The sequence below is a fragment of the Dicentrarchus labrax genome, unplaced genomic scaffold (assembly GCF_905237075.1).
Source record: "Dicentrarchus labrax unplaced genomic scaffold, dlabrax2021, whole genome shotgun sequence".
NCBI classification, from domain to species: domain Eukaryota; kingdom Metazoa; phylum Chordata; class Actinopteri; family Moronidae; genus Dicentrarchus; species Dicentrarchus labrax.
This window is the reverse complement of record NW_026136721.1, coordinates 30,871,242-30,890,208: the sequence shown is the minus strand read 5'-3', so window position 1 is coordinate 30,890,208 and position 18,967 is coordinate 30,871,242. Positions and strand designations below refer to the sequence as shown.

The 18,967-nt window shown below is 37.9% G+C and overlaps 2 protein-coding genes across 2 annotated transcripts in view; both read left to right on the top strand.

Moving 5' to 3' along the window:
- The window catches only part of LOC127355552 (perforin-1-like), a 49,393-nt gene extending 31,855 nt beyond the window's left edge, over positions 1-17,538 (top strand). The window contains exons 17-19 of the mRNA XM_051386574.1: positions 15,863-16,347; positions 16,434-16,527; positions 16,981-17,538. Of these exons, the coding sequence (XP_051242534.1) occupies positions 15,863-16,347; positions 16,434-16,527; positions 16,981-17,196 (795 nt within the window). The 3' untranslated portion in view covers positions 17,197-17,538. The remainder of the gene's footprint in view (positions 1-15,862; positions 16,348-16,433; positions 16,528-16,980) is intronic.
- On the top strand, positions 481-8,824 carry LOC127355581 (perforin-1-like). Its single transcript, XM_051386630.1, has 10 exons — positions 481-571; positions 2,709-2,997; positions 3,104-3,183; positions 3,597-3,642; positions 4,554-4,696; positions 4,800-4,938; positions 5,089-5,169; positions 6,959-7,428; positions 7,514-7,607; positions 8,422-8,824. Exons 2-10 carry the CDS (start codon positions 2,728-2,730, stop codon positions 8,629-8,631), a joined length of 1,533 nt encoding a protein of 510 aa, XP_051242590.1. The 5' UTR covers positions 481-571; positions 2,709-2,727; the 3' UTR covers positions 8,632-8,824.
- Positions 17,539-18,967: the final 1,429 nt, after the last annotated feature.

The window sequence follows — 18,967 nt, the reverse complement described above, 5'->3', positions numbered from 1 at the left end:
GATAAAGGCCTAATTTGTATATATATATATATATATATATTTTGTTTTGTTTTCTTATATCCCTTAAAACCAAGAAGGCCTCAGAAAGGGTTCCTATGAGGACAAGCTGAAAAACACTATATGGTTCAAGTTAGCACTAATTTTTTATTTTAAGAGTGCATAATATATTTGCAGGGAAATACACTAACAATTTCCCCTGTCAAAGCTATATGCGTGCTCATTAGGACTGCATTTTTAAAACCATTGATTTCTGTTATCATTTTATTTTGACACATTCTTCAGTCTCCTCTGTGTTGTGTTCATATCTCAGTCATTTACTCTAAAAACATTTATTTAACCCTGACCTAAATAGAGGGTAATTTCCTGTTATTTTTTTTTTTATTACCCTTATTTCCTTAGATTTTCAACTTTCCCCTTTCTCAGACATACGCTCTTTTAAGATAGAAGATAAGAAGCTCCATCCTCCACTTATCTCTGATCAAAGACCAAAGGCTCTTTCTCTTGCTGGTGTTCATGATTTTCATGACTAGAAGCGGAGAAGCAACATCATCATTTTGGGCATCTGGAACAGGTACATTTTTTATTTTTTATTTTAAAAGATACAGATACCATCAACTGTCTTTAATAGCTCAAACTGCATTATTGCATATTAAATGATTTAGAGTAGACAGACAGCATGATTTGGGGTCTGATGCTGGACCAAAGACCAAAAATTCCCACAGAAGAAACTTTTTTAGCTATAGAAAGTTTATAGCTCTACATGCTATGTTTGGATCGTGTGGATATGCTACAATCAGAAGTTCAGATAATTTCTTTGTCCTTTTTTCTTTAACAATGTTGTTGAACCCTGTAAAGAACTTTTCAATCTGACTTACTTCTGTATCAAACAGCAGCAGGTACAGTTTTTAAAACAAAGAAACAAAGTGTTCAAACACATCTTTTAGAGTTGCAAAATATACATATTTTGGAAATAAAATTATGTAATTCCAAGGTGTTTACAGTTTATTTTTAATCTATGTCAGATGGGTGTTGTACTTTTCTCCTTTTAAGGCAGGATAATGCAGATAGTATAAATGTTTATACAGTGTGATTTAGTATTAAGTTGAATTTAATAAAACTTATACCTGAAGACATCCTGTCTGTAAATCAGTCTGAGGCTGTCTAATTCAAAACAAATTAATCAAAGCAATCAGAGAAAGGAAGTCAAGTCAGTGATGTGGTGGTTCAGGATGTTAACAGAATGACACAATCTGGTTCTAAAGGAAGGAGAATTAATTTTCATTGTGATATATTTTCAACAATATTCAAGTGATCAAAAACTAATTCTGGGTGAAATGTGTAAATTATTTTCCACTATGGTGGCAACTTTAATGCAAAGAACACTTTATAATAAGGGTAACAAATCATATACTTAAGTTATACATTATCAGTTAAGGAATGTTAATTTATAGTTATGTACTTCATACATTAATTGATAAAAGATCAATTAGATGATTTCATCTTAAATAATGTTTTTTTTTCCACAACCTTGAATTTTCTCTCATTAAAAAAACAGCTTCTTATTTCAATGTAAATAAGGAAAAAAGTATTTTTTAACACTTTTACAACACAATGGACGTATTAGAGGAGTGAACAAATTAGGTGGAGCAAATACATGAAATAAAATTGTATACAACTGGAAACCTGCTAATTTGGTCGCACATGAATTAGCAACTAACTGAACACAGCTGGTGTCTGTATTTGTCGACCTGGGAATGAAAACAGGCTGTGAAGTGTGTAGGAGAAACTGCAATGGTCACGAAACTTAAGAAAAACATGTTTGGTTGGTCCATACTGCAGAAACATACAACCAGACAATACTGGCAACTTATCTTATCTGATCTGCAACTACATTGCTAGTTGGCACTAAATTGTACACATTGGACCTTTAAAACTGCAGTATTTGTTTTGTTAGTGACCCAGTAAAGTCTGGTTGAGCAAGTAATGCAAATGCTATATTACTGCTTGTTAATGTTTTACACTGTTTCATCTTGCCGTGTCATAAAATGGTCCGTATTAGAGAGTAGCTCCAAGTTTCTCTTGTATACTAAACATTTCCAAGATAAAGACTTTATGATTTGATGATTTGTGATAACGATTTATTACCAAGGACACAGTCTTATTTCTTGTGCCGCAGTTTTTTTGTTTGTTTCTGCTGTTGTTATTCATGCACACTGTGTTAGGCCTGTTCCTGGCATTGGCAATTGTTATTGTCACTGGGTACTTTATAGTAAGGCCCGGGTACAAATAATATACTTAAATGTCCAGTGTGTAATATTTAGGATGATCTATTGCCAGGAATTTAATATAATATTCATAAGTATGTTTTTATGAGTCTTATGTTTCATGGGCAGAATGTTTCACTCTGAACCTGCAACATTTTATTTCCAAAATATGTGTTGTCTACATTAGTCACTTTGATACAAAAACATCGTCTTCCATATTCTGTTTATGGCACTCAGCACCAAGCCTACTAAATCCTAGTGAAGATGTAAATTGATATGTTCAGTTGACCGTTCACCAAAAACACATTCATGCACAATTCTCTACTGCATAATAGACAATAGAACTTTCTTACCTGGTTACAAAACAACAAATGACAAGCGACACACTGATAATTTGTACCTTCACTGATCATTTCCCTTTCTTCTTTCTCTGAAATATTTCAGTGTCTCTTCAACTCCAGCCATGCTCTCCTTTTCAACCCCACCCCTTCTCTACCTGAGTCTCCTCCTCTTTCTGTCGTATCACTCCCCTGTTCTCTCCTGTCGGACTGGGACCCGCAGTCAGTGTCAGTCTGCTCCCTTTGTACCAGGCCACAACCTGGTGGGGGAGGGCTTTGATGTGGTCACCCTGCAGCGTAAAGGAGCCTACATGGTTGACGTGAGGACCTATCTCTCCGCAGATGGCACCTGTACCCTCTGCTCCAACCCTCTTCAAGGCGACCAGCTGCAGAAAGTAATTAATAAATAAACAATAATATATAAATAATTAATTTTCCAGTGACAGTTGAACTTACTTTATGTGTGCATGTTAACCACAATGTTACCACTTTCATTTTCAGCTGCCGCTCTCTGCAGTGAACTGGCGTGCATTCAGTCGATGCAATGCTGACATCTACAGCAGTGCACACACCTCTGTTAGGTATTGTGTTATACAGCATTATATCTCTGAGTTATATCAGCCATTTTCATATGTTAAGTATAAGCCATTCCAGTGTCTCAACAGTAAATGCTTGTGGCATTCTTTACTAACAATCAAAGCAAATCTTTACTGATTTTTTTTAAGAAGTTAAGTTTAAATGTTGTATCATAATCATGCAAGAACATATGATTTCATTTTAGACAGCTCAACTCTCAACTCTTTGGCTCCTCACATTCAGCTCACCATTTACTGTCTACAGATCAGATTTTGATCAGAAGTTCAAAAGTTTTGTCTGATTCGTAACTTGTACTGGCAAAAAAAATATTATGTTAACAGACTCTAAATTAGCTGCAACATAACCTCTGAAATGAAAAAGCCTTAAGGGTTATTCTTCTTGTAAACTGTGTCCACAGCTCGTTGATTGAAACTTACACCTCCCAGGACAGTAGCGACTGGAAGGTAGGAAACACCTCACAGCTATTGCTTACATGAACTAAACATTTCAGAGTAATATTATTATAACTGGCAGGTGCAGACATGCACACATGTAGACATATGATTCTTTCACTTATTTTATTTTACCACTGAAGTCTCCACCATTGTCCTGAATTTATTTTGGAGCAACTAACTCAAATGTTCAGTAAATAAAAACTGCAAGTTCTGATCAAAGGGCAGATATGATTAGGATTTGGAGCATCTTGATGCTTCAATAAGAAACACTTCTATAAAAGTTTTTCATTAGTGGTAATAATTCTGAACGTGATGAAAAAGGATCAAACAGAACAAACAAAACTGGAATCAGAGTCCTGGTCGGAGCTTCTGTTCATCAACAGGTCACCTGACCTCCGACATTGTCAGCAGTATTTGGTCCTCACCATGGTCACAGGGAGGTTGATGAGCCTGGTTTTGATGCCCTTTTGCCCAACTCTGGTGATGGTGCTAATTCTGGCCCAGCTCCTATGTTAGTACTGTAAGCAAACCTCACCCTGTACTTAGAGCTCATTATCTGGGTACAGTCAGCTTATAGGGCCGCTAACTAGCTAGTGGCAGCAGCTACTACAGCTAGCTCATGCAGCAGAGCACCGCAAAGACACGTCCAGTGTTACAAGAGTGAAAGTCCATGTTGCAACAATACCCTGATGCCTTCGGCCTGGTGATAAAGCACAGCTCCCAAACAGAGTTTGACATTGGCGACTATCCAACTAATGAAAAGTTGGAAGACTAAGACTCTTCTTGTCGACTAACAGTTGTCTCAGCCCTAAGGCTACCAGAACAAGTATGAATGGTTATATGAATAAATGGTTGTATTTAATACACTATGTAATGGTGATTTTGGGTGAATGGCTGAGTTTTTATTTTTTATTGATCAGATTGGCCTAAATTTAGAGAAGTATGTATCAGCCGGCCTGGAGGTGGGAGGAACACGCTCCACTGCCTATAAGTTTGCTTCAGAGAGGACCAGAGAGGACCGCCACACCTTCAGCACTCACAGACTCACCTGCAGCCATTATCGGTAGGGTGTGAAGATCCCTGCATTTCCACAGAAGATTTTACATTCAAGTTTATTTAGATAATTTCTGTTAAGATAATTAACTATTCTGTCTCTTTGTGTCTAGTTACCGTGTGTCAAGCAGACCGCCCCTCAACTCAGAGTTCAGTAAGGATGTGGCCAGACTGCCAAATCTCTACAACGACTCCACCAGGGCTCAGTACAGTGAGCTCATACATACCTATGGCACACACTACATCCGCCAGGTTAAAACACACACACACACACACACACAAACCTTAATTACCTTTTACAAATACACCAACAACACCTTTTTTTTCTCTCTTAACAACATTCTTCTTTATTTTCATGTTGACCTTTATTTTGTCTCAAAATGTTATTGTATATAATTTCAGGTTTATCTTGGGGGGCGTCTCAGGCGGGTCACAGCTGCACGTACTTGTTTGTCCACACTGAATGGGTTCACGTCAAGTGAGGTACATGTAGCACACATCCCTTACCACTATACTAATACTCACAATTTACATGCACACAAACATTAAATAATTTGTATATTGTTATTTTCCAAACCCCATATACACCTATTGTTTTGTGTTTCCCCCTGTTTCCATTCTGTATTCAAATTTGAATCTTCCTTTATTTAGATATTTAATGTGTAATGAGGTGTGTATAAGCAGACAATCCACAGCAAAAGCTACATTTCTAAGTAAATAAGTCTTATGATGTTTAGATTAAGATTTAAAAACTATAAAAATCTTATTTTTAAGAGAAAAAAACAAGCAAAAGTATATTCTGTGTTTAGCTGAATAAAAGTTATAGTCTTTCATCAACAAAAGCTGCGTCATTAGAGGCCATTTTTAAAGCCCTAAATGAATTATGATTGATCACTGAAGGTGAAGTTTTATCCAAATTATTGTCCAATTAAAGTCCCTAGCAACTATTCCAAAATCTGTATTTACTGATTAAATAAGGTGATCATATATCCACTGTTTCTTGACCGACGATGCTGTCTTTGAGCTTTGTGAGTTTGTCTTTTGAGTTTAGGTAAAAATGTTACACTGCTTGACTGACAAAGATTTTGAGTTGTGGACAAATTTGTAGAATTTTGGGGCGCCCAGTTAGTTCACCTGGTACAGCTAGAACCCCATGTGCCAGGGCCAAGTCCTTGCTGCAGCAGACCAGGGCTTAAATCTGACCTGTGGCCCTTTGCTGTGTGTCGTCCCCTCTCAGGAAATACCCTTTCCTGTCTATCTTTAGCTGTCCTATCCAATAAAGGGAAAAAGCCCCCCCACCCCCCCGCAAAAAAAAGTGGGGTTGTTGTATGTGCAAAGTTGTAAGGCACCTTCATGCACCACATCTTTCTTTGTGTGCAGGTCTTCACCACCAGTGTTGGGCATCTTACTTTAAAAAGTAATTAGTTATAATTACAAATTACTTCTCCCAAAAAGTAATTGAGCTAGTAACTCAGTTACCAAATTGTAAAAGTAATTAGATACTCAGCAAAGTAACTGTGACTTCATTCTTTATGTTCTATAACGCTATTACATTCTATAACATCTTCTATAACGTCAAAGATGTTTATAATAACTGAATGAAGAATAAAAACACTATATGCAGTATTTTAGAAGACAATTGGTATTTATTTGAACTCAATAGATTGCAGCCAGCCATATGCATAGAAATAAAAATACATAAAAATAAATATTGAATATAAAATTAACACGTTACATAAACATTCTTGCCTTTAACTTCAGTAAGCGAGAAGTAGTGTCGGTTCTTCCAGTTTGAAAACGCTATCTTTGAATTTCCCTGGCTCGTCGCCATTGTCTGTGTCTTGTGTTAATAGTTGTAGTTAGAGCGTGAAGTGAGACAGCGTGAGCAGGGCATCCGCCCACCAAGCCAATCATCATCGCATTTGCAACGGTGTCATCATCACCACCCCTGCTCTCTCCTGGCAGCTGATGTGTGGCTGTCAGAAAACCTGACACCGCTGCGCTTCATTCAACCAAATTGTAGTAACGCAAGTAACGCGCAACTTTACATTCTCAGTTACGGTAACGGCGTTGCAACGATGAGAAAAGTATTAATTAGATTACTCCGTTACTGAAAGTAAGTAACGCCGTTATACTTAAATGCCGTAACTCCCAACCACCATGCATGAATGTGTTTAATGCACCATTCAATGCTCTCAGCATAAAGGCATATATTTAATATACATTATCCATTGACTATGAATGCCATCTTATTTCTTCTCCTGTCTTCTAGGTCCACAACTGCTTATCACTTGGTGTTTCTGTAGGCCTGGGGATGTTGAGTTTATCTGGTAGCCAAAAGTCTTGCAACAAAGTCCTACAGAACCAGGATCTCACCACCTCATACAGCTCTGGTCTACATCAACACTACACAGCGTTGATAGGAGGCACTGGTTGGTTGGGGGAGTTTTCGCTCACTCACAATGACTCCATGGACTACAGGAAATGGCTGAATACCCTTAAGGACCACCCGGATGTCGTTTCATACTCCCTTAGGCCAATGTATGAGCTGGTGCCAAATGAGAAAAAGAAGGCAGGTGTGAAGGCTGCCATAGAGCAATACTTAGAAGACAATGCCGCAAATAAGTCATCACCAGGTTGTGGGTCCAACTGCTGTCCTAAACAGGCCTCGAGGGGAACACTGGTGGTGACCATCATCAGAGGTTGGAATCTGAAAGGAGACTTAATTGACCCAACGGACAGGTGAGTAAAACAAGGTCTAAAGGTGGTCTGCCAAACAACGATATTAATTCACCAGTTGCTTGTCCTTGTTTTCTACCATTCACAGCTATGCTCAGATGTGGTACGGTCCCCACCATCGCAGGACTCATATGATCCGCTCAAACGACCCCTGGTGGAACGCCCGTTATAATCTGGGTGAGGTCAGTAAATCTTGTCATTACAGATTAATTTAACCTGAATTTAACCCTGTTAAACCGTTAATCCCATTTTTCATCCTGAAAGAAAGTTAAGGTCTGATATACTTATTATGCTGTACACTAGAGATACTATGTCTACTGGACCAGTTAAGAAGAATGAAAAAGAAATGTGTGTAAATAACAACAATCCTCCACCATGTGAAAAAAAACTTTCCTGTGAAAATTAAACTTCTTAAATAATAATATCAACTGACTGAGGTCCCAGGAACAGGAACAGTGCTAAGCTCAGTATTGCAACTTCCGGGATCATCACATGATGCACAAACAGCCCAAAAAGCTATAAAAGGGGTGCGCCCCAAAATTACTCCATTTGGAAAGTCTACAATAAAGTCTACTATAGAATTATTCTATCCCATTCACATGTGCGAGGAACCAACAGGAAATCAGCCGGAAATGAGAGCAACTTTCAGAGCGAATGGATGGGGCACTATCAAATCAGTATCTAGTTATCCATAATACATCCATGGTCTTTACAGTGCTGACTGCTGAGGGAAGGGAGAGAATGGGAGATTCCAACATGGAGGAAGCTATTAACTGTGTTAATTTTATATATCCCCTGAGTGGTCTAGTCCACTGATATATTAGATATATTAATAGATTTGAGAAAGTACAGGATCATATCTGTGTATACAAACATGTCATGAACTAATGTTCTCTTTACTTATAGAACTATTATATTTAAATGATAATAATATTTTTAATGTTATCATATTTATAATTATATAATTATATAATTATAATTATTATTTTTGTGAAGGTGGACACGCACTTGGGTTTGAAGATTGAAGTCTGGGACGAGGACTTGAATTTTGACGACCTTCTGGGATCATGTGTGAGGCACCTGAGCCAGGGGACACACAGATTCACCTGTCCGGCCAAGAAAGGCGGCTTTGAGGTCCAGTACACTCTGAATTGCAACTCTTATCTGACTGGAGACAGGTGCAACCGTTACAAACCAACTCCATAGTGAGAAACGCATTTTGAGGCAACACTATTCACAAATGCTGCATGCTTTTCTTTGAAATCAAACTGAAATCACATTTACTAATCCCTTTTTGTAGTCAAAATGTATGTCGTTATATTAAATGGATTGTTAAAAGATTTTTTTAAAACTTTATTATTAAAAGAAGAAAAAAATTTAATTGAGGAAAATTCAGAAATGCTCCTTTTTGTCTCAGCTAGCTGAAGGGGTTGTGTCCATGTGTGAGTTTGACTGACAGGAGCTGGCAGGCTACCAGAGTGCCGGTGTTACACAGTAGAGAACCAGATACAAAGTCAACAAACCTGCAATGCCTACATGTAGGGGTGAGGATTGGCAAGAACCTCACGATACAATACGTATCACGATACTTTGGTCACGATACGATACGTATCATGATATCGTGATATAAATAGAGATGAAATATGCTGTATATGCACATCAGATGATATTGATCAGAGGACAAATTGAGTCAAAGTTATTTAATTCAAGTAACAACTCGTAGTCGTACCCCCCATTTAGCTCGGTGTACTCTGAGGAGCCCTGAGCGGGACGGCTGAAATTAATTAATATCTCGGCGTGGTGTCTTGCTAGGTGAACTCGCAAGTTTGTTGTGTTCCCACAATATTTCACCGCAGCGAGACAAGGCTTACAAACGGCATTATCTTTATCCAACTCGTTGTTCTTTTAACTTGGAAGCCAAAGTGCTTCCAAACGTCGGCTTTACACTGCGGAGGCGTTGTTATTTTGATAGCCATTTTGGAAAGTCCTCAGCCACTCTCTCTAATACAGAAATACATGCGCCGCACAGCAGAGTCGCTCTTCGGCGCCATCTAGCGGAGTGGAGGTACAGAAGTCGTACTGTATTCACAACGCGTCTAAACATGAATCATTATTCTTTAAAAAAATCGATCTTTGGAGTTGAAAAATCGATATTGTATTGGGCGGCAAAGTATCGCGATATATTGCCGTATCGATATTTTTACCCACCCCTACCTACATGTCATGGGCAGTCAGCTTGTTTCTAGTGGTATTGAAGGACCAGACCTACATCTTAAAGGGGGACATAACAGCCATTGCATGGGGGAAATAAGTTGAATGAATATGATATATGTAGGGGAAAAAAACAAACATGAGTTGATACTATCATACCTACCGAATTAAAATTCAATGTGGATCATTTTTTATTGAACGCTTGCCCTCTCAATAATTGATGAATATTGTAGGATGGGAACTTTTTGCAGTTATCCAGGTTTGTTTACATGCTGTTTATTGCAGCATTATCAGTTTCTGGTGAATGTTTGTTTAGCAGCTTTTGTGTCCACATAAATGTCAGGTAAATTCACAGACTCACTTTATAGAGAAATTATCATTTTGTTTGGTTTTCAGCTGATTGTAATTCACAAATTTAGTTCTGTGAGCACAAACATGTAAACATAAATAACAACCAACTGCTGTGTACTCAATTTGCAAGGAGTGGATTTTGGTTGTTGGTCAGTTTTCATATGGACTGCAGATTATATAGCTGGTGATTTTAAAAACTTAAAAAATGAAAGTAAACATTGTGAAAGAATTCAGTTTTGTAATATGCATCTGATAACAACATCAAAAACCCACACAACAACAAATGGATGGATTTTGTTGACATGTTATGGCACTTCCTGCAAAAAGATGTACAGTATACAGGTAACATCTGACAGAGATGAACTGTATGTTTGAGCCAGTGAGCTTTTGGTAACATAAACCGACATTACAGAGCAGCACCAAGTTCAGTCCAAAATGTAGTCAAATCTGTTTGTGCTAATTCAACATGGATTGACACACTAACCCAATGAATTACCAAATAATAAATATTTATGTTGTGTGTGTGTGTGTGTGTGTGTGTGTGTGTGTGTGTGTGTGTGTGTGTGTGTGTGTCTGCCTGAGGCAAAGAGAGGACGAAGCACATCTTACTTATATACCTGTACATGCATATACCCAAAAAGTACAGTATGTATGTAATGCAATGTATGTAGTATGTATGTATTTGTATGACTGTGGATACATTTTACGCTCACACAATCTGGACACTGGACAAAATAATTGTACTGCACAAAACAGTACAGTAAATATGGAGTGGAGAATCAAACTGAAATAGTATCACCAAGTCAAACATATAACTGAATTCATCATTAAATATTCTTATGTAATAAATACAATTAAGTGTATTAAACATTCAAAGATTTGTACTTATTTGATGAAATAAAACCAGTAAAAAAAAATTACAACAAATTAATTAATAAATTAGCAAAAAATCCATCATGGTGGACCTTGTGGTCTGATTTTAAGTTAATCAACCTTGTGTGAGGGGCTTGGCCTTCCTAAAATTGGCATTACAGTGCCACCATCTGGCTGAATAGACTCATGATTCTTGGGAAGCACTCATGCATCATTTTCCTTTATTGGGCCAGGTTTAATTTTTCTAGCATCCAGCTCAATGCAATCGGAGCCGCTGCAGCAGACAAATAATACTAAACCGGCTCGAGCACAATAGGGTTCTTCAGAATTTGAAAGTCAGAAGAAAATCTCAGAAATCACAAAACAGAATTGTTGGAAACAGCTCGATGGAGTTACAAAATCTGTTTCCGCTTAATGTGTTTCCCCAGTACAGGGCCAAGAGCTTGTTCAGGGAATTCCAATAGAACAGCTCAAAGAAGCTACAAAATCTGTTTCCACTTAATGTGTTTCCACAGTACAGGGCCAAGAGCTTGTTCAGAAAATTCCAACTGCAGAATCCAGGAGAAATGGAAAAACACAGAATAGTTTTAGAATTTACCAGCCACTCAATAGTAGATTATAGTAAGTAGTAATAGTAAAGGCACTTTTATATTTTACCAGCATTTGCCTGGTGGTTGGTGTTGACGTCCCTCCCTCTTTTCTGTTTGCCATGAGATTCCTAAGGAATTGATTATGTCAAAAATATGTCAACAAGGAGAAAGTGATCAGATTGACTCATTTAATAGAATCCCAGTTACACCCACCATCCTGTGATGAAGGTTTACAACTTTTTACACATTTAGTCTAGATGCAACGCTCCACTATCAACCAACATAGCTGTTTTTCAGGTCATAGCCACAACATCTGTCATTGGATCGACCTTAGGTGAGTCAAACAATTTAGGTAGCACTGTTTTCCTTTACTATTTTAATTTCAGAATGTGTTGAACATTGTATGAAATTTGATATGCAGTAGACGTAAACTCAAACTACTTTTGATGCATTCATCAATACTTTCCATTGTTCTGTGCCCCAAGAACACACATAAGCTAGTGTGCACAAAGGCCAATTTGTGTTTTATGAGGTGAAATATTAATAATAATGATGAATAAGCAATTGAAGGTGAAAACTGTAAAACAATTGTTTATTCATTTCAGAATTTTAATTGTTTACACACTTATTTAAGATTATCAAGTTACAGAAGAAGATTCTTTAAAACCTTTCTGCAGATCTTGAACCTCACAAATGATCTCACTTCACTCCATCTCATCAGCAATCAGAATGGGTCATTATTAGTAGCTATGGTAAAGTAAACATTAAAATGCAAAAGTAATAACACTAATGTGTAACATAAAGTGAATAGATCATTTCGATACTTTATTTTTACTAATATTTTTTATCCCACAACCTTGGGAACACAGAGCCTGTTTGCAGTTATTGTTACCTTCACTGATTATCAGATAAAATGATACTGACACTCTCTTTATCTATTCTCTTTGTCTTTCTCTGAATTATTTCAGTCTGTTTGACTCCAGCCATGCCCTACTTTTCAACCCCACCCCTTCTCTACCTAAGTCTCCTCCTCTTTCTGTCGTATCACTCCCCTGTTCTCTCCTGTCAGACTGGGACCCGCAGTCAGTGTCAGTCTGCTCCCTTTGTACCAGGCTACAACCTGGTGGGGGAGGGCTTTGACATGGTCACCCTGCAGCATAAAGGAGCTTACATGATAGATGTGAAGACGTATCTCAACCCAGACGGCACCTGTAAACTCTGCTCCAACCCTCTTCAAGGCAACAGGCTGCAGAAAGTAATACATACTAAAATGTGTTTTATTTGCGGACTAGACTAATATTTTTATTTTGTGCAGAATATGAAGTGTTTTTTCTGACTGAAATGAGTTTGATTAACAACTTATCATAAAATTTTAACAAAACCAACTTATGCTGTTTTGGAAATTGCAAAATAGACACACGTAAAAGTGATGATAGATATTATTAATATAGATAGAGTATATGAAAATATATTTCTGCGTGTGATATTACACCAGAGAATCTGCTGGAAGCCTCACATAAGATATGGCCGAGCAAAATGAGCATTGCAGTTAGGAAAAACAAGGCACATTCAGAATCATAAGGTGTTGCACGCTCTGTATTAGTATCTGTAGTAGTTCACATACTCACATGCAGTCTTTTAAGACACCTTGAAGTTTATGGATATGGTGGGATTCAAAGGTCCAGTGTGTAAGATGCCACTGAACCCTACTTACTGGTCCTTTAATATACTGAATATATAATGTACAAAGCCAAAAATAAAATAAACATTTGAAAAAATGCTGGGTTTGCACCAATCTTAAGAGCAAGCAGAGTAATGATATTTAACAGTTTGAAAAGATGTACAAAATAAATATTTTTTGGAGGTACAGGAATGAGGATGGTGCCTTGTTTGACTCACAAATGTGATGTGACTTGTGTTGTTTTATTTTTTTATTCTGATTATTTGCTGTTGCTATGAATGTTTTAATTTTGTTTGATTTGTTTGAGATTTGATTTGATTGATTGTTTGATTGTATGATGAACACAAAGAGCTAAGAACTGCTCAATATCCATATTTAACACAAAGTTTAGGATTTCCCCTTTATGGAGTTAACCATGGTGTTTCTCGCTTTCATTTTCAGGTGCCACTCTCTGTGGTGGACTGGCGTATGAGAAACTTCTTCAGTGTTAAGAACAGTGTACACACCTCTGTCAGGTATTGTATTATACAGAATTATATAACTGAATGGGTTCTCAATACAGGCCAGTAAATACATGTGTATATGCATCAGTCTTTACTGAAGTTAAAGGCAACCTTGCCAAAAGGAAGCAGGCACTGTCTGAATCTGCATGGAGGGGCTGTTTGAATGCTATGGGCAGAAAGAGCTTTTACTTTCAAATCAACCCAACAATACATACACGCCCAGACCTGTGACTGATGAACTGAATTGTTCAGATTTTTTGCTTCAACTGTTCGATCTCTATCAGCAAATAATTAATGCAGACTTCAGTGAGAGTAAAAAAAGGACCAGTGTGTAGGATTTATTGGCATCTAGTGGTGAAGTTGCAGACTGCAACTGACTGAAACTAACGTTTGCAACATGTGTAGGAAAAACTGTTTTGGCCATGAAACGTGGCTATCTATTTGTCCCTTCTGAGCTACTGTAGAAATATGATGGTACAATGTGGCAAACTCCATTGAAGGCGACCCACAGCGATTGTAAATAAAAATGTTTCATGCTAAGGTTACGAAAATACAACAATTCCTATATTCGGGTTATTATACACTAATGAAAACATACCAATGAATATTATATTCTATTTCTGCCAATAGAGCCTCCTAAATGTTACACACTGGACTTTTAATTACAGCAGCACAAGAAGTTGTAATTTAGCACTCCATTTTGTTATTGGTGCCTAATTTGTAAACACAAACTTTAACAACATTTGAAATGAAAGAGCTTTAATGATGATTCCTAAACTGTGTCCACAGCTCATTGGTTGACACTTACACCTCCCTTGAGAGTAAAGACTGGAAGGTAGGAAACATCTTACAGCCATTGTTGTTATGAAATTAACATTTCATAAGGTTATTATTATTATAACTTATAGACATGTAGACAATGGATTATTTTCCCTTTTTTTGAGTTGGAATGCCAACTTTTCCCTGACTTTGTTTTGGTTAAACAAGCATATTACATTATATAAATACCTGCAGGTTCAGATCAAAATGGCTGATTTAATAAAATGATGTACCTTTCTGTCTAAATATGATACATAGATTAATGGCTCATTAATCTAATCTAATGTAAGTCCTTAAGGCTAACACAACAGGAACAAATCAAAGTTTTTATAAATAAATGCTTATGCACTATGTCATGGTGAACATCAAACAGCTCATGAGCTTTTATTTTTTATTTATTTTATCAGTTTGGCTTAAATTTCGGTAAGTTTGTCTACCTGGATGTGGGAGGAACACAGTCCAATGTGTATAACTTTGCTTCAGCAAGGACCAGAGAGGACCGCTACCTTTTCAGCCTTCACACCATCACCAGTACCCATTATTGGTAGGATGTGAAGATCCCTAGATCACTGCAGAAGATTTTCATCTGATCATTTCTGTTAGACAATTTACTATTGTGCCTCGTTGTGTCTAGTTACCGTGTGTCAAGGAAACCGCCCATCAGCTCTGAATTCAGGAACGATTTGGCCAGATTGCCAAGTGTCTACACCTCCTCCACCCAGGATCAGTACATTGATCTCATACGTACCTATGGCACACACTACATCCGCAGGGTAGTAACTTTTATTTATAAATTTTTTAGGTAGAACAAAATAGAAAAATAACTTTTTGGCCAACATCTTACTTCATTTTAGGTTCACCTTGGTGGGCGACTCAAGCGAATCACAGCTACACGAAGCTGTTTGTCCTCACTGCTTGAGCTCAGTGGATCTGAGGTACATGTAGCATGTGTGTTCAAGACGTATGTTTGTATTTGTATACACACTCCTTATGCATAGACACAAATCTTGTTGCACTGCAGTTGAGTTGAGCACAAATTAACAAACAATACTGTATGTTATGTGCTAATTTGCATAAGCTATTGTTTGATGTTTATATTCTAATATTCCTGTATTTAGTTATTTAATAAATTAATTGAATTTAGCAAGTCAATCCAAGTGGTGCTGCACACTGCAAAAACAAGAGTGTAAAGATTTTAGATTTATGCTTGCTGTCACAAACATAAAACAGGTGCCCTGTTGTTTCTACATTTACATGGGTCTACAATGGTATGTCACTTTAAATGTTGCTGCCGCAAGAAATTGTGGGACGGCATTATTTCCTTTCCTTTGGTACTATAAGTATTGTTGAAATGTTGTCCATTTTCCACTGATGATGAATAACATCTTATTTTCCCTCCTGTCCTCCAGGTTCACTCCTGCTTATCACTGGGTGTCTCTGCAAGCGTAGGGGGGTTCACGTTATCTGGTAACCGACCGTCTTGCAACAGAGTCCTACAGAACCAGGGCTTCTCCAATCTGTACAGCTCTGCTTTTCACCAGCACTACACAGAGATGGCAGGAGGCACTGGTTGGTCGGGGGAGTTTTCATTCAGTCATAATGACATAGAGGGATACAGGAATTGGCTGAATAGCCTTAAGGACCACCCAGAAATTGTTGCATTCCGTCTTAGGCCAATGTATGAGCTGGTGCCAGATAAGACACAGAAGGCAGGGATGAAGGCTGCCATAGAACAGTACTTACTAAACAATGCCAAGACAAAGACACCCACCGACAGTTGTGCCATGTATTCCAACTGCTGTCCTAAAGTGACCAGGAAAGGAACACTGGCGGTGACCATGGTCCGAGCCTGGAATCTGGAGGGAGATTATCCTCTCTATCAACCTACTGACAGGTGAGTAGAATTAGGTCAGGGATTGAGATCTGAAGATAGTATATCAAATATCAATATTAATAGTTGGGTTTTTTTTCTATTCACAGCTATGCTAGAGTAAAGTGTTGTGGCTCAAATCGAATGACTAGGGTGATCGAGTCAGACAACCCCAGGTGGAATCAGCGTTTCTATCTGGGCGAGGTCAGTAAATCTTCTTCTACAGATGAGCTCAAAAGAACTCTAATCCAATTATTCACTAGTCCACAATTCTAGATTAGATGATTTTGTTATATCAAACCATATGTTTTAGAATGTCATTAACTGTAAAATTCAGAACACTGATACGTAATATATATTGAAAAAATCAATATAGCAGTCAAATACAGCATCAATGACCAGTCTGACCAAACTGGTCGTGTGTTTTTGACCGATTCAAGACAAGCACAAGTGTTAATGTGTTAAATACTCACCCTTACTTTAGCGGAGAGTGGGAAATGAACTGTTTTGGTGTGACACAGCGAGCACGCAGCCCAAACGACTGCCATCTTAGGCCCATTGTTCTTGTTACTCAGGTTGATCAATAAATCTTAACTCAGCATTTGTATTTCTCAACATTTGATGGTATTTTGAATCTAATTAAATTTTTTTATGAAGGTGGACCTAAGTAAAAAAGAACTGACAACTGAAGTCTGGGACGAAGACTTGCAATATGATGACCTTCTGCTGTCATGCGATACAGACCTGAAGCAGGGGACACATGAAAGAATCTGTACAAGAGGCAAAACTGGTTATGAATTCAGCTATACGTTAACATGCTACCGTCACCTGACTGGAGACAAGTGCGACCGTTACAAACCATCTCCACAGTGAGAAATGTATTTTGGGGCCACACTATTCACAAATACAGCTTTAAAGCCTGTAATGGAATTTTATACTGTTTTCCCTTTTGTACTCATTTCCTGCATAACCAAACCTGGTGCTAAATGTTATCAACGATGAAGAAGCAGACAGAGGTAGAGAGTTATTTTTGGGATACATAAATATGAATGAACAATTGTGGAAGTGAACAGCTGTGTCTCAAGTGTTAGTGTGTGACAATGCATGTAGAAATACATCTGCTGAACTTCATTACAGTATTGTCTTAGCAGTGAAAATGGAGAATCTCATTTGCAAATGATTTACTGAATATTGCAATAAATACTCTGAGACAGAGCTGCTTTTGTTGAATTCACTTTGTTACAGACATTTTTACAACAACCTGGTGAAGAGGATGGGATTCTGAACTGCTCACAGCAGGGGCTGTGCATCACAAATGAGGTCAATGGGTAGAGAAGGAGAGTCGTGGGGGTTGAGACCAGTGCTGGATCACTACAGCAGCAGTTAAAGAAGAGGGCATGAAGAAATTTCAAAAAGCAGTGTCTGGGAAAACACTTGTCCTGTGACTCCAGATTTGTGAAATGGTGACTGATTATTACTATTTGGGTTTGGGAAAGACCAGGTAAGTAGAGTAAGCGGGGTCCCTCTGAAAAGGACGACTGACTCATTAAAGCAAGGCTTAGTGGTGGGTTGATTCTGTAAAAATGACAGCAAAGTGATGGTGCGACCCAAAGTTGATTTATGTAAGGGAAATATGGAGAAAACTGTTTTTTTTCAATAGGCCAAGGCATGAGAGCAGCCACCACCGTGTACATCATCATTACCATACTCCAGAGTCCAGCAAGAGGTCGAGGCCCTTTGAGCTGAGAACAATCGACCACCAACTAAGTCTTCTGACACCTCTACAGCCCACTCATTCCCCACTAGCCATGGAAACATGAAAAGCCAAGAAACACTGTACTGACTGTGAGACAGGATGTCTGATACACAGTCCATGCTGAAGAGCAAAGGAAAGAGACTGAGCATAAACAATCAGAGAAATGGCACAATGCATCAATTAGTACAATATGCTATTCTAGCATTAGAAAAGAAAATTTAACTAGAAAGCTAAAAACCTGCATATGCTATGCACACAGCTTTTAAAACTCACACTGACACTGCAGCTCTCGGGGCAAACTGTCACAACACAGTCGGTTATTAAGACCACTGACCTGAGCTCCCCTTTCCAGGAGGTTCATCCACACGATTGGGGTAACTGGGAATACAGTGTGTAAAAAATACACGGCTCAGTGTTTTAGATTCCAGATTCAAGAGGTTTATTGTCATATGTACAGAAAGAAACACAGTGGTTTATATGTACAAAAAGGTGTGTCAAAAAGGTGCTATATAAATAAAGCTTTACTTACTCACTTACTTACTTACTTAATGTATCTTCATATCAGACTCAACAACCAATACAAACCCCTTTCAAGTGGTATTTTGTATTATACTGTGTAGTTTCTCATTAGCAAAACCTCTTAAATCTAAACACTGATTTGTCTACACATTAACAAATCTCTCTACATAATTTTTACACCTTTACACACACATACAGATTATGAATACACATTTGCAGATTCCCGTACAAATTCACAAATCTCAATGTGCATTTTGACACATTTACTGACTACACACACAAGGTTTATAATACAGTTACACAACTCTCCTAGTTTACAATACAATACTGGCCCCGGAATCAGGTGCACATAAATTGCACATGAAGCAG

Excerpts from the sequence above, each read along its gene's own strand:
- LOC127355581 (XM_051386630.1), top strand. The coding sequence starts at position 2,728 with ATGCTCTCCTTTTCAACCCCACCCCTTCTCTACCTGAGTCTCCTCCTC. Across the intron at positions 2,998-3,103 it reads AAGGCGACCAGCTGCAGAAA|CTGCCGCTCTCTGCAGTGAA; the intron begins GTAATTAATAAA and ends TTTCATTTTCAG. Across the intron at positions 4,697-4,799 it reads CTCACCTGCAGCCATTATCG|TTACCGTGTGTCAAGCAGAC; the intron begins GTAGGGTGTGAA and ends CTTTGTGTCTAG.